We start from the raw sequence: 14,230 nt of genomic DNA on the forward strand, positions 1-14,230 counted from the left end.
CAGGAGCCAAAGCGAGTTGTCCCCCAGCCCCTCCTGACCAGGCAGCACTGACCCCACGGTGTTCTGTTTCTTCTGCTGCCTTGTTGCCCATGCAATGCACGTTTTCTCTGGTTTGGTCTCAGTTTTTTATTCAGCAAAGCAAAGTGAAGGTAGGGCCCCTCTTAGACAGCATTAAGGGGGAACACTGAGCCCCTAACACAAAGTGTGATCTGGGACGTGGGGCTGGCTTTGGTCAGGGATGGTGGGCAAGAGCCTGACGAAAGGGAGCTTTCTTGCAAGAAAAACATTTTGCCACTTCCACTTCCCTTATCCCACTTGCATTTTTCTTCATTTTTCCCCCGGCTGAGCGGGTACAGGGACAGAGCTGCACTCGGGTCAGCCCTGAGCATCCTCTCCATGCCCAGCCACCAGGCTTGCACCGATCTCCCAGGGCTTTTTGTCAGCCCCGGGTGAGCTCACCTGCGCTGGTCCCCTGGTCCCCTCTCCGAGGGATTGCACTGGCACCAGCTCAAGGGAATCCACAACTCCACAGTGGGGAGCAAAGCGGCTGCTCCCTGGGCAGCCCCCGACCCCCACGGGATGGCAGGGCTGCTGCGGAGCAGGGCTGGGGTTCGGAGTCCTCCTCTCAACCCTGCTGCTGCAGGCTCCTGCCGGGTCAGGCGAAGGGATGGGAAGAGGCTGCCAGCCCTCAGGACCGTGGCTGTCTGGTGGGGTACAACGGGGTTGGGAGCAGAGGGACAGCTACACTTTGCCTTCACATCGGTTTTGGAGGCTTTAAAACCAGGAACAGAGCACGTGTGAGACCGGGATCAGAGTCAGCTGGGTTCAAGCTTTTGGGCAGCCAAACCGCACCCACGGTGATGGGCACGCGGTGGGACTGCCAAGCCAGCTCAGAGTTGACAGACTAAGCCGCATGTAGGAAGCCCTGGCAGGAGGAAAGGGGATAAAGGGGCTTTCTGGGAAATTGGATCCTACATGTGCGCACTGCCCTTGACCATCTCCACGTGACAGTTCCTGATCGGTGAGTTGTTACTCATGGGAAGCCTCTTTTCAGTTGCTAATATTTTTTCCCAGTGGTATCCATCTAGGTGGATGATTTCCATGGTTTTGCAGAATTTCCTCCAGAACGAGTCAGCCACTCCCAAGAGCAGGAATGATGCCAAACCGGAGTGCTGTGCCCTTGTTTGGCCACAGTTTGCACATCTTAATTGAAGATCAGAGGTGAAGCCTGCCCACCCTGCTCCCAGCACTGGGGACAGCCACCCAGTGCACTTCTCCCTGCCCTACTGTCACGCTGGAGTGGCTGGGATGGGAGCTGCTGGGCTGGGAAGGAGCCAGCAGATGACCAAAACCCTGCCTGGCTGCAGGCAACAGGCCAGGGGTGATGGTAGCTGGTGGCTGGATCTGGTTGTGCCATGGTCTGGAGTCCGTGGGGAGGTCTCTCCTGCTCCGGGTGGGCAAAATCCAGGCACCTCTGCCCTCTGAGGTTTCTGGGCTTTACTGGTGCTCCTCCTGTGCACTGACTGCTCATCCCTACGGCAGGGAGAGCTCCACCGTGGTGTAACTCTCACCTGCCACATGCTCCTCACACCATCCAGCACTGTGCCCCATGGAGAAGCCATGGTGTCCATAGGGATGCTCTACGTGCAGTGACCTGGGCATCCCACACAGCCATGAGACGGAGCTCTCTCCCCACACTCCCCTCAGCACTGGCAGGACACCGTGCACACACACCACCAGGTATGGACCATTTAATCTTGCACCCTTGTCTCACAGTTCATCATCAAGGATGCTCTTCACCCATGGCAATATCCCCTGGACCTCCTGCCCGCCCCATCCACACGCTGTGCCCTGGACCCCTCTCCAGCGCTGGCTGCATCTGAATGGCATCGCCAGCTTGCAGGAGCCTCTGGAAATAGCAACCCAGCAAGCCCACGAGTGAACCCCAGTGCGAGTCACACCATCAGGTGTGGAAAATGGTGCAGTGAACGCCCAGCCCTGCCTGGCACTTCTCTCCCCCTACCCAGCGTGCAGGCGGGAGCCATCCAGGCAGACGGGGCTTGGTACCCAGGGTCAGACACAGCGCCGGGTTTGGGGGGGACAAGCGATGCCCCAGGGAGGGGATGCAGTCACACCGAGGGGCTTCTGGGGGCACCTTGCACTGATTTCCAGGTGCTGCCTGGTCCCCATCCCTCTGCTTCCCCTTGCACCTTGCTGAGGAGGTGGCAGGTCTGGTGGACACATTCGCAGGGGACAGGGTGGCCCAGCCTCTGGCTGTGTCACCTCCCTTATGTCCCCAAGGGGCTCTGCCTAATTTCTGGTCCCGGTCATGTCCTCCTCACGCTCCAGGCTGTCTGTCCCCCTGCTAGCACCAGCCCCAGTGCAGCACGGCAGCAGAGGCTGCTCAGCACCCTGGTCCCCGCAGTGACTTGCAGACATCTCAGCGAGGGCATCAGCCATGGCCTGGCGGACAGTCTCTGTCAGTCTGGGGACATCCTTTGGGCTCAGGCCCTGGGTTTCTACCTTGGGGAGGATTTGGATGGTGCACGTCCCTGGGGAGAGAAAGGGAAGGCTGAGGAGGCTGTTAGCCAAACCCACCAGGAGCCAGCTCTTCCCACCAGCATCCTCCACCATCAGCTGCCTCCCCACACCTCCAAGCCCCACATGCCCCATCCCCACCACCAGCCCTGCCTTCCAGCAACGGGGCTTCTTGTCCATCACCTACCAGAGGTGAATTTCTTATCCTTGGAGCTGAAGAAGTCCCAGTATGGGGAGATCACGATGGGGAAAATGGGAACCTGTAGGAGACGGAGGGTCAGGAGTGTCCTCTATACAGACCCCCTTGCCGGGTGGGAATCCAGCTCCTGCCGTGCCCCAGGCTTCAGCAGGTCCCTGTCCCCTCCCTGGGTCCTGCACAGCAGGGTGGTGTCCCTGGGGACTGCAGACCCCAGAAGACCCTGGTGTCCCTGTCCTGCTGCCCCAGGGTGCATGGCCACCCCAATCCATCAAGGGCAAGTGGAGGGGGAAGATGGCCTTACCTGAGCCTGCACGGCCAAGTGGAAAGCCCCGCGCTTGAAGGGCAGCATGGATTTGTTCTGGTTCCTGGTGCCTTCAGGGAAAATGAACACTCGGAGCTGCACAGGACAGGGAGAGATGTGAAACCCAACCAGAGCACCCTGGCACCCGCTGTGTCAGTCCTCCCCGCACCCCCCTTGGCCCATCGGTGTTTGCTGCCAGCCCCCCTCACATTTTCACGCCGCATGGTCCTGGCTGTCTGGCAGATGACATCGATTGCATCTTCTCTTTTGTGGCGGTCGATGAAGATGATGCCGCTGAGCCAGCAGGCCCACCCCACAGTGCCCATGTACATGAGCTCCTTCTTGGCGATGGGCACACAACGTTCAGGAATGACCTCCACCATGCCTGGAGGATGGATGGGAGAGGAAAGGGTCCGTCCCTGCCCAACGGCACCCAGAACCAGCCAGCTCTGTGGCTGTAGTGACCTGGTGTCATCTTCCATTGTCCCAACCCTCTCTCTGCAGCAAATCCATAGCCATGAGCTCCTGTCCCACCAGCCCTTCCGGCCTTCCCCACACTGCCCTGTACAAATCCTGGTGCTTTCCTCGCTGGGAGCCCCCAGGATGAGCCTGGTCCACCCCTGCAGCACCCCAAAGGCTGCCCATGCAGTGATGAGCCCCACCCTCTCCCTTGCACGTACTCATGAGGTCAAGGGAAGCTTGGTGGTTGCAAACTATCACATAGGGCTCCTTGATGTTCAGATGTTCAGAGCCCCGCACCTGCATCTTGATGCCACAGAAGCGTTTGAGGGGCAGGATCGCAGCACGCAGGAGCCTAGGGCAGAGGAACACACGTGAAGAACAGATAGACACAGAGGAAGGCTGCTTGATTTTTTTCCAGCCCTTTACAATCACTCAGGGAGCAAGGTGCAAGATGGGCCAGGCTAGATCTGGTCTACACGAGCAAACACTGTGTCCCAAGGGGGATCTGTGTTCAGTCTCAATGATGCTTTACTTTTCTAAGCACATTTGTAGCTTGTAAAGCTCAGAGCTAACCTTGTAACCATCCCCAAGGTGAGACGAGCGGCTGTCTCAGTAACAGAAAGTCTGCACCGGTGCTGCTGATGAAGAAGAGCAGCCAGCACAAGCTGGTGGGAGAAAAAAAAAACAGGCTTTTTGATGTCCAGGGGTGATGAGAAAGCAAGGAGAGAAGGGGTGAGATGTCTGCCTGCAGCCAAGGTGCAAATCTTTGCATCCCGATAAGGACAACTGCCTCTGGCCAAGCGAGCCTCACCCCAGGGCTCCTCTGCGTGCTCAGCTGGATCTGTGCGTGCGGGCTGGAAACCTGGACACCCAGCTCGCAGCCTGTGCTGTGGATACCTAAAGCTGGAGGAGCCGGATGGCAGCTGGGAGGTGCTGAGCTGTAGATGGATGAACACTGAGGATGGGCATGCAGAGGAACAGTCTTGAGACAGAGAGGTCTACAGGGCTGCGGGTGTCTGCAGGGACTGTCCCTGCAGAACAGCCAAAGGGCAGCGCTGCAAGCACCAAGCTTTGAGCTGCAGGTGGTGAGGGGAAGAGAGCAGGGAAGGGAAAACCAACTCAGCTTCATTCATTAGAGGAAATCACAAAGAAGATCTTCACCGGACCCTCAGCGTCAGGAAGAGATGGAGGTTTCATCTGGGCACATGGAAGGGGGAACAGGAAGAGCGGTGTCACCATCCAGGGAGGGCTGGACAGGAAGGGTGACATCAGGGTGGCAGTGCTGATGAAGAGTGACACTCAGTATGAGAATAACAAAAGGAATGGAGGGAGGATGGAGCAACGGGGATTGCAGCACCCACAGTGGAGATAAAACCTGGTACGTTTTTGGTGTTGAAATGGGGCACTCTCCAACCCACAGCATGAAGAGCACCCATGCCAGGATCCACACATCCGGCAGCGGTTGGTTCCACGGAGCCCACAGAGGACAGGGCAGGGGACAGGGCTGTCAGTGAGAGCTCAGCATCAGCTAGGGATGAGAAGAGGTTTGGGAGGAGAGAGCAAGAGAGTCATGATGCTTAGAGGGTCCTTTGTGTCAGAGGACCACCCATCTCTTGGGAGATGCAGGCTCAGAGATCCCTGTGTCTGCAGAGAAGCAGAACACTTGTGACAATGCCCCAAAGCCAGGACTAATTACAGGAACATGCTCCAAGCCGGAGGCTTTGGGATTTGGAGGCTGAGGAGGAAACGGACCCAAGCGTGCTGCTTGGGCGGAGGATGGCTGCGAGGTGTCGTGGGACAAGATAAGGCAGCGTGAGTCACTGCTGCATCATGCCAGGTATTTCCACTAAGCCAAGAAACGTTTGTGCCAGGGCTTGGAGCACCTCCGGACGCGTGCGTCTGTCTGCACACAGCATTTCTGCTCAGAAAGGACGAGGGAGAGAGGCTGCACAACGCACTGATAACATCAAACCCCTGACCACACTCCTGCAGAGGGCCCAAAATCCATCAGCTCAAATATGTGATGGCTCAAGCTCAGCAAATACCACGGGCTCAGACATTATTCACTCTGACATAATTATATCCCTTCTGGTATGCTATCATGCCCAGGAATTCAGTAACAAGACTGCAACACCCTTGAAAGCAATCAGACCTTCCTCTTGTGTTGCACAGCGATGTTATCTCAGCTGCCACCACTCCTGAGCACAGCTGACGGCACCAGCACACGACTCGCTGGGACATGATTGTGGCATGCCCAACAGCTGATGGCACCAGGACATCCCCAAATCCCTCCGCCAAAGCGCGGCCCCCGGGGCCCCTGCTGAGCAAGACCCGGCTGCATGGCCAGGGAAGAGGCGATGGGCGTGCATGTGCATCCTGCTAATGATTGTACCTCCAATCTTTACCAAAATCCTCCTATCACCCACCCAGCTGATGACCCCAAAGTTGCGATGGCCAAGAATGATCCCTTTTACGCTACTTCATCCTCTGGGGACTAGTCCTGGCCCAGCTGGCCACCTCCATCACGGCGTAACCATCCCTGGGCACAGCCAGCAGCTCTTCACCACACCACAAGATGCAGATGTACCCTTCGTTGCCACATGGACACAACCACAGCCCTCGCTGTTGGCCCCAGGGCTCAGCCACCGGCCGTAATATGGCTGTGGGTATGCCCAGAGCAGAAGAAAGCATGTGCCCACAAGACCACATGAGCTCCTCCGTCGCAGCCAAGCCCCAGCCACCTCCACATCAGCAGCACATCCCCAGGCTGTACTCACTTCATGTTCTCCACAGAGCGTCCCCGAAGAGCCGCTATGGGGGACAGGAGGGTGGCCACGGCCACGATCCAGCAGTTGAAGAAGGCCATCTTGCAGAAGTAGTGGAAGGTGGCATTGTAGCAGTAAAGCAGCAAGGCTGCCAAGGGGAGGAGGAGCAGCAGCCCGTGGAGCAGGACCACCGCCATCGTGCTGCCTGGCGGGAGGGTGCTGGGGAGCTCAGCCCGCATCCCGGGCACAGGGCGAGTGGAGCGTGGGGATGCAGAGGAGCGTGGCAGGTGAATCAGATGTATCAGCAGAGCAGCATGTGGGTGTTTGGGGCTGGTCCAGGGGAAGGTGCTGTGTCTATGTCACCCTCTGCAGAGGCTTGAGGACGGACTAGCTCACACGGGAGGCAGGCTACCCCACCAAGGGTGGAGAGTGGTGATGAGTCAACGCTGGTGACCCTGGGTCTCCCAAAGTGTCACTGCTGCTAAGTGCCCTCCTGGGCTGTTAACAGCCATTGCAGTGCCTCCAGCTTGATGCAATCAGAAGTGTTGCCCACAAAAGTGTCCATGCTCTGGGCACCTCACCTGGCCACAGGGACCCCAGCCTTGGGAAAGGAGGATCTCAGCTGGTAGGGACAGCCAGAGCTGGTGCTGGTCCATGCCCATCAAGGCTTGTTGTAGATCCCTGTTGGCATCATGGCTAATCCCCAGACATCACCTTCAGAGTATCGATTATTGGAAATCAACTCCCTGCTTCTCCCCACCTGAGTCTGCAGCAGGCGCCTGGTTCCAGTGCTCCCCATCTCTGTTCCCCCCCAGTCTGGGCTGCAGGAGCCCCTCTGCCCTTCCCCTCCCAAGGCCCAGCATCTGTCATCAAGGTCCGAGCAACGGCACGGGGGTCTGAGCCCTGCCACCCCCCACTCCCGCCCTGGGCTGAAGGAGATGCCAGCCCTCGCCCCAGTTGGCAGCCAGGGGCTGCGTTGCGTGACGTGTTTACATAGGTGCAATTAGCATGTACAGGGCTGTAATTGGCCTCTTCTTCCGCTCTGTTGCTTTTGCACTGGGCACGCAGGATCCAGACCAACTCTAAGCTGCCCTGCAAAAACTCTGCTCGTGCTTTTAAAAAGGAAGTGCCTGTCATTGCAGAGATGACTCCAGCCTGGTCTCAGCCACCAGCAGCATCTCCCAGCCTGGCTGTTCCATGCCCCAAGCCCTGCTGGGGACATCGGCGTGCTGCTGCCCAGACCCATCGGTTCATCTCTGACCCTCAGGACAGAAGCTTGCGAGCAGAGAGCTCCACTAGTGCTTTCCCATAAGCACACCCCCCCAGGGCTCTGGGGCAAACAGTCACAGAATCACAGAATCCCAGCGTGGCAGGGGTTGGAAGGTACCTCTGGGGATCACCCAGTCCAACCCCCTGCCCAAGCAGGGTCACCCAGAGCAGGCTGCACAGCACCGCGTCCAGGCGGGGCTGGAATATCTCCAGAGAAGGAGACTCCACAACCTCCCTGGGCAGCCTGGGCCAGGGCTCCGTCACCTTCAGAGGGAAGAAGTTCTTCCTCGGGTTCAGCTGGAGCTTCCTCTGCTTCAGTTTGTACCCATTGCCCCTTGTCCTGTCGCTGGGCACCACTGGAAAGAGTCTGGCCCCGTCCTCCTGACCCCCACCCTGCAGATATTTAGAGGCATTTCTAAGGTCCCCTCTCAACCTCCTCTTCTCCAGGCTGAACAAGCCCAGCTCCCTCAGCCTCTCCTCATAGGACAGATGCTCCAGTCCCCTCATCATCTTTGTACCATACTGGGGAGAAGCATCGCATCACTCAGGCCGAACCCAGCAGCCCTGCTCCTCACCTGACACCACCTATTTTCAGCAAAACCACTCTGCATCTCCCCCCGCTCCACTTCCCTCCATGCCCATGGCTGATCTTTCCACCCACGCCTTCTCCCTGTCCCTGCTGACGTGGGTGCAAGCAGGAACCTCTGGGCTCCCGGCTGTGCCATGCTCTCCGTGCTGCCCACTGCAGGGTACCCCACTTCAAACAGGGTGACCCAGAGAGGGCTCCAAGGGTTGCTTCCACCATGGGTGTTGCAATCCCCATTGCTTCATCCCCTCATTCCTCTTGTTATATTCAAGCTAAGATCGGGCCGTATCCTGAGCCCACTCTTACTGTCCACCCCATCCCCAGGTGACTCCTCTCCTCCTTCTTCTGTTTCTGTCTGTATGGATATGGAAAACTTCATGCACCAGCCCAGTTGCCCATCAAAGTCAGCTCAGCTTTTGGATGGTGTCCTTCACTTCTGCTCTTGCTGCAGTGCCTGTCCAGTCTCACGGCCCCTTGAGATGCTCCCAGCTGGAGATGTGCATTCATGCTGCAACCCAACGTGGCTCTTATGCTCCACATCATTGAGGAGCTGCTTCTCCAGCTTCAGCAGGAACCAGGCTGAGCTTTGCTGCAGGGGAAGATCTGTGCCAGCAACAGCTCAGTCCTGGGCTCGGGGAGGATAAGCCCTGCTTTCCACAGGGACCCCAGGAGACACACAGGGCAGTCCTCGTGCCCATGGGGGGAGAAGGAGGGGATTTAAGGTGCAACTGCCCCAGCACCATCTTTCTGTGTGTTCTGAGCTCCAGATGACCACCAGCCCTGATGTCTCCTGCTAGGATCTCTTCTTTTAAGACAAAGCCTCCTGAGAACTGGCCTGTAACCCCACTGCAGTCAGAGCAGAGCTGTCACCCCCTGAGTGGGGTTGGGAGGTAGCAGAGGCAGGGGACACCTTCCAGCACCTAAAATGCATCCGCCCCTCTTTTCCTGGTGAGCAGATTGGGCACTGAACCCTGGGGAACCTCATACTCACCCACGCTGCATCCCCATTACCAGGCTGCTGCCCTGACCGCATCCCCACCAGAAGCGAGCCGCAGGCCAGGTCCAGCTCTCCCCATGCCATGCTCAGCCCAGGAGCATCCACTCTGCTTCCCAGCACCAACCATCAGCAGCTCCCTACATTGCCCCAGCACCCATGGCAGGCACTGATATTCCTCCTCCCACGCTGGATGCAAGAGGCTCATCCCCCCCCCCCACCTCAGCTTGGAGGGAGCCCTGCACTCAGGCAAGAAGCCAGCAGTCTGGGTAATTACAGATGCTTAATTAGTGACAGCAGGGCGCTTTCTTAACAAAGCAAATTAATTACAGGCAATGTGCTGTATTGAGATCTGAAGGGACTAATGAAGACCAGGGACCACCTGGGCTGGCATCAACTGGCCCCCTCCCACCCGTGGGGACACAGCTCATGCCACCAAGTCCTCACGGCTTGGCAGAGACATGTTGTCCAGCCAGGACTGGGATGTCACCAATAACCTGCTGGGGAAAAGAACTCTGCAAAGCATGGCGATAAAGCCTGTCCCTGTCTGGGGTCATGCTGTCACCTGGGGTTTGGTGACAGGCTTCGTGACAACCACTGCCTTGGGGCGGCCCGTGGGGAGGAAGCCACGTTGGCTTCCTCTCCACAAGCAGCCCCGAAACTATGGGTACCATGGAGCTACCATGCTCAGCACCTGCAGGATCTTCTGCAGTTGAGGGGTGGGACGTGCAGGAGAAACCATCTTGGGAAGCATGGAGCTCACAGCCTCCCCTCCGCCACGTCGTAGTACTCTGCGGAGAGAGAAGGGGACCTGCAGGATGTGCAAGGGCCACCCCTGGGATCTGATGGATGGAGGGAGTGGGGAGGGCTCAGCCTTTAACCGGGGGCTGCCCGGATGTTGCACGCTTGAGGGCAAGGTGTCTTTTCTTGAGGGACTTGAGGAGAACATGGCCTTACCCGATGCTGGTGGGACATTGGCTCCCACAGTCCCCGTGGCGCTGGGAGGTGGAGGGGGGGGCACCGCACTGCTGGAAAGGAGCAAGGACAGGAGTAAATGCTAGCCTGGCATTGTCCCAGCTTGGGTTGGAGGTCCAGTTAAACTTGGGTTGGAGGTCCAGGAGGATGCAGGGACACACACACAGCCCCGTGCCGGGTGGCACAAAGCAGCACCCTCATTACTCACACCTCCCTATCCTCAGCTAATGAGCCGGTGCCCAGGTACCGCACAGCTGCCGGTCCCCGATCCCGTGCTGGCACCGGCCACACCAGGACAGGAGCAGGGCCGGGATAGGGGACATAGTGATGATGGAAAACCACGGCCTCCTCTTCCTCTCCAGTCTGCAAAGGGACTGCCGTCACCTGCGGGAAGGAACAGAAGGGAAGGCTGTGCCGGGCCCATTTCAGCAGCCGTCTCCCCGGGGCACCACTCCCCAAAGCACCAGCGAGAGGGTTCCCGTGGAGTCGTGCTTGGCTGCGATGCTGCAGGCACGACACGGCTCTCCCAGGGTCCGGCTGGGTGGGCTTGATCCCACACAAAGCCCCACGGTCAGCCAGCGTGGGAACCTGGCTGCTGGGGACATGGGGAGGTGGCAGCCCCACAGATGGGACCTCAAAATGCTGCTGGGAAGAGCTCGTTTGATCTGGCTGCTGAGATGAGACAGGCAGGGTCCAGTCTTGGCCAGCATGGTGAACTGGTGGGCACTGGGAGGGCAGCATGGGAGGGTGCGTGCGTGGAGAAGCCAGCTGGCAGCGAGCAAGGCAGCTGCCCGCAGCCCAGCTCTCGCCCCCGCCGAGAAAGCAGCATTTGTTTCCCCCCACGGAGATTAAATGTTTAATATGATTTTGGTTCGAGATGGACTTTTAAATGAAAGCCCTTGCAGAGCCATCCTGCCTAATGAATAGCGTTCAGCCTCACTGCTCGGCTGCGGCAGCCCAGCGCTGCTCCCTGCCTGCTCCTGGCTAAATCCCCTCCAAGCAGCCTGGATGTGATCTGTGCTGGCAGAGCTGGGGGTCAAACCAGCACAAAAAGCCCCCAGACCCCAAGGGGCTTCAGAGCCTGGCTCAGTCCACCCAGCTTCTGCGCCCAGAGGGGTCCCACACTGTGCCAAAGCAGGACACAGGCATCCCGCTCTCCTGAGCAGCTCTGGAGAGGTCCCTTTGCCCACCTCTTCGGTCTTTTTGGTCCTCTTTGGTCCTATGGTCCCTTTGCCCATCTAGCATCCCTAACCCTTACCTGGGCAGTGGCTGGGGATGGCCCAAACCCGAAGGACGTCAGTGCCGATACAGCCAGGCTGTTCATCACCACCTGGTGCATTTGGGAGTTTTGAATCATCATCAGCTCGATTAAATCTGCCGGAGAGTAAGGGGCTCTGCATCAGAGAGAGATCAGAGCAAGGGTACAAGGAACGCAGCCGTGGGATGAGTGCCTGGGGTGGGGCGGCACCAAGGCTTGTCCCTGTGCCCAAGCACTGGGAGCTAAGCCAGAATCTCCCCACCCCAATTTGGAAGGCCCATGTGGCATTTAAAAATTATTTTGCTTGGATAAAGCTTTAAAATAGCCATATTTCAGCCTTTTCTTATTTGCAAATGTGATTAAACATCTGGTCTGGCTTGCTGAAGGCTGCTCACAAAAGGTGATTAGTGGTGCTGGAGGCATCAGACTTTCCGCCCATTCGGAGGAGAATTGCCGTGGTCCTGGCAGTGCTCAGCGGCTTGGCAAGTCTCTGCCTTGGCACGGGGCAGCAGAACCGGAGTCCTTGGGGTGGCACCGCATGGGGGGCACGCCAGGGTCGGCTCCGCTTTGCACCACATCACGCACGGGGCAGCTCAGAAACCCCCCCCAGGGAGCTGGGGCTGGAACGTGGGGGCTGCTCCATTCCCAGGAGCAAGCACCTACGGAGCTGGCTCCAGAAGAACAGGCTGGGGATGCTTGGTGCTTCCCCAGCCCCTGCCTGGCTCCGCAGAAGGAGCTGGGACCCGGGGCAGCTATGCACATACAGATTATCATCCCAGTCCCCTTGGCTGGATGCCCAAGCTGCGGGGCGGCTGCTGAGGGCAATCTGGCTGCGGGGTCTGGCTCTGCATCCCCATTAAAACATCATCCCCATTAAAACATCCTCATTAAAACATCCTCATTAAAACATCCCCATTTGCCACAGGCACGAAGTTCCCCTGCGAAATGCCTGTAAGCCTGCCGGAGGGGCTGCCTCCCAGATCCTGCTGGCTTTGTGCACGAGACCCATGAGCCCCCATCCGCTGGAACCCTGGGAGAAAGGGGGTTTGGGCATCCCCGCGTCCCACGTACTGATCCCAACACGCTCTCCCGGCTGCAGGGACGGGCTCCCGGGGCACCCGAGAGGCAGCCAGCCCTCCAGCAAGAAGCATTGCAGCACGGCCCGGGAGGTGGCCGGAGCCGGAGCCGCGAGGAGCGAGCGGGCCAGCAGCCAGGCATTGAACCGGGCACAGCAAGCACGCGAAGGGCTGGTGGCTCTTAATGGATCCCATCCCGCTGGAAAGGCAGCCAGCCCCCACCGCAGGGCTGCGAGAGGCCGGGCTGGGGTCTCCGTTTTCTTTCCACACCAGTTTTGAGCACTCCCTTTCCTTTGTGTGTTTTTCAAGACAGCTCAACCTTCCCCTGCTCCCCGCAACGCTGCACGGCTTCACCCACAACGCGTCCCAGGGACCACAAGCCCCCCCCCGTCTCTGCTCTCTGCTCCCCCAGCCCAGATTGCTGGATCCTGGGTTGCACAAGGTTGGGTGAAGCCACTATAGACTGTCAGTCTTTGCTCCAGCCTGCTGCATCCCACGGGCTCTGGGGGTGGCACATGTCCCCCCCCCAGTGCCACCCAGCATGGCCAAGGAGCCTGCATCACCCTGCCTTCCCCTGGCGATGCTCCCTACACCCTGGGGTTTCAGAGAGCAAAAAGAGGTGGATTTCTGAAAACAGCCCCAAACCATTCCCTGGGAGCATCCCAGCGTGGCCAAAGCCAGCCCAGGCTTCAAGGTTGGGAAAACCACCAAAAATCACAGCCCGTGGGGCAGAGCAACCATCACAGCACGGTGTGGCCGGCCCTGCGAGGCTGCGAGGGGTGGGCACAGCCCCCTGCCTGCCCCTCATCCTGAAAGGGCTGGGAAAAAACAGAACAGGATGAAGCTAAGCTGGTTTTAATGCTGACCTCTACAACGTCTACCATCACGCACCTCCCCGGACGTACGGGGGTCCAGCGGCGGGGGCCGGGGCAGCCACGGTCCCGGGAAGCTGCTGGAGGATCATCACCGGCTGCTGGGGCACCGGCACGGCCCCATGGGGAGGTCGCTCAGGTCGCAGCTGAAAGGCAGGAGGGGAAGGAAAACCCCAGGGATCTCCCACTCTTGGTTTAATTTATTGGCCGGTTAGTGCTGGAGGAGAGGGGAGAGGAGCTGGTGGCAGGGAGGAGAGCAGCGCTGGCCCCGGGGGGAGCAGGGATGGGAGCCTGGGAGGAGGGGGTGGCTTGCACTGACCCCCTTCTTTCCAGGGCTGCAGCCCTGCAAACCCGGATGAATTGCACGCCTGGCAAGTCCCCACCCCTGGGGACATGTCCCCGTGCAGATGTCACCTTCCCCGGGCCCTGAGGTCTGCAGGGAGCAGGGAGGCATTTTGCAAAGAGCAGCTTTTCTGCCCCAGACCCCAGTGCCACCCAAAACCCCGACCCTATCCCTTCTCTCCTCCCACCCATCCCATTTTCCCCACCCTACCATCGTGATCCCTGACTGTCCCATAAATCCAGAGCTCCTCTCCAGGGCTTACCCCGTGCGGGATGACGTAGGTCCCTGCTGTGGTGTCTCCCCAGACCCCTTGGGGGTCCCCTGCTGCCCCCACCTCCATGGCTCGGGCAGGCACGCTGGCGCTGGGCGAGCAGAGCTGCAGCAGGGCTCGTTGCTATAGCTGCCGGGGCCAAACAAACCCTCCCCGGAGGTTTGCCCCGCGGAGGAGCGTCCCTGGGCTGGTTTTCCCTGTGATGCATCCTCAGGATAACCCCCCCCCGCCCAGTGCAGAAGGCTGTGGGACAGGGGTGGCTGTGCCCCCCCCGATGGTATTTCTGAGCTTGCAGGACAACCATCCCCGCAGCGAGCTGGG

The 14,230-nt window shown here is 59.0% G+C and overlaps 2 protein-coding genes across 4 annotated transcripts; both read right to left on the reverse strand.

The window, feature by feature from the left end:
- Positions 1-2,310: 2,310 nt before the first annotated feature.
- LOC104337679 (1-acyl-sn-glycerol-3-phosphate acyltransferase alpha) lies at positions 2,311-6,468 on the reverse strand. Its single transcript, XM_009943657.2, has 6 exons — positions 6,278-6,468; positions 3,719-3,852; positions 3,248-3,423; positions 3,039-3,134; positions 2,726-2,798; positions 2,311-2,552 (listed from the first exon to the last, which is right to left on the reverse strand). The coding sequence occupies exons 1-6, from the start codon at positions 6,460-6,462 to the stop codon at positions 2,311-2,313; spliced, it is 906 nt and encodes a 301-aa protein (XP_009941959.2). The 5' UTR covers positions 6,463-6,468.
- Positions 6,469-9,411: 2,943 nt separating this feature from the next.
- On the reverse strand, positions 9,412-13,998 carry PRR29 (proline rich 29). Of its 3 annotated transcripts, none has more exons than XM_075443654.1 (6): positions 13,901-13,998; positions 13,315-13,441; positions 11,348-11,463; positions 10,298-10,473; positions 10,072-10,139; positions 9,775-9,905 (listed from the first exon to the last, which is right to left on the reverse strand). In XM_075443654.1, exons 1-6 carry the CDS (start codon positions 13,976-13,978, stop codon positions 9,874-9,876), a joined length of 597 nt encoding a protein of 198 aa, XP_075299769.1. In that variant the 5' UTR covers positions 13,979-13,998; the 3' UTR covers positions 9,775-9,873. The 3 variants fall into 3 exon arrangements, with proteins under 3 accessions (XP_075299770.1, XP_075299769.1, XP_075299768.1); XM_075443653.1 differs by having other exon boundaries at positions 10,072-10,142; XM_075443655.1 differs by lacking the exon at positions 13,901-13,998 and having other exon boundaries at positions 9,412-9,905; positions 10,072-10,142; positions 10,300-10,473; positions 13,315-13,530.
- Positions 13,999-14,230: the final 232 nt, after the last annotated feature.

The sequence above is a fragment of the Opisthocomus hoazin genome, chromosome 26 (genome assembly GCF_030867145.1).
Source record: "Opisthocomus hoazin isolate bOpiHoa1 chromosome 26, bOpiHoa1.hap1, whole genome shotgun sequence".
Classification (NCBI taxonomy): Eukaryota; Metazoa; Chordata; class Aves; order Opisthocomiformes; family Opisthocomidae; genus Opisthocomus; species Opisthocomus hoazin.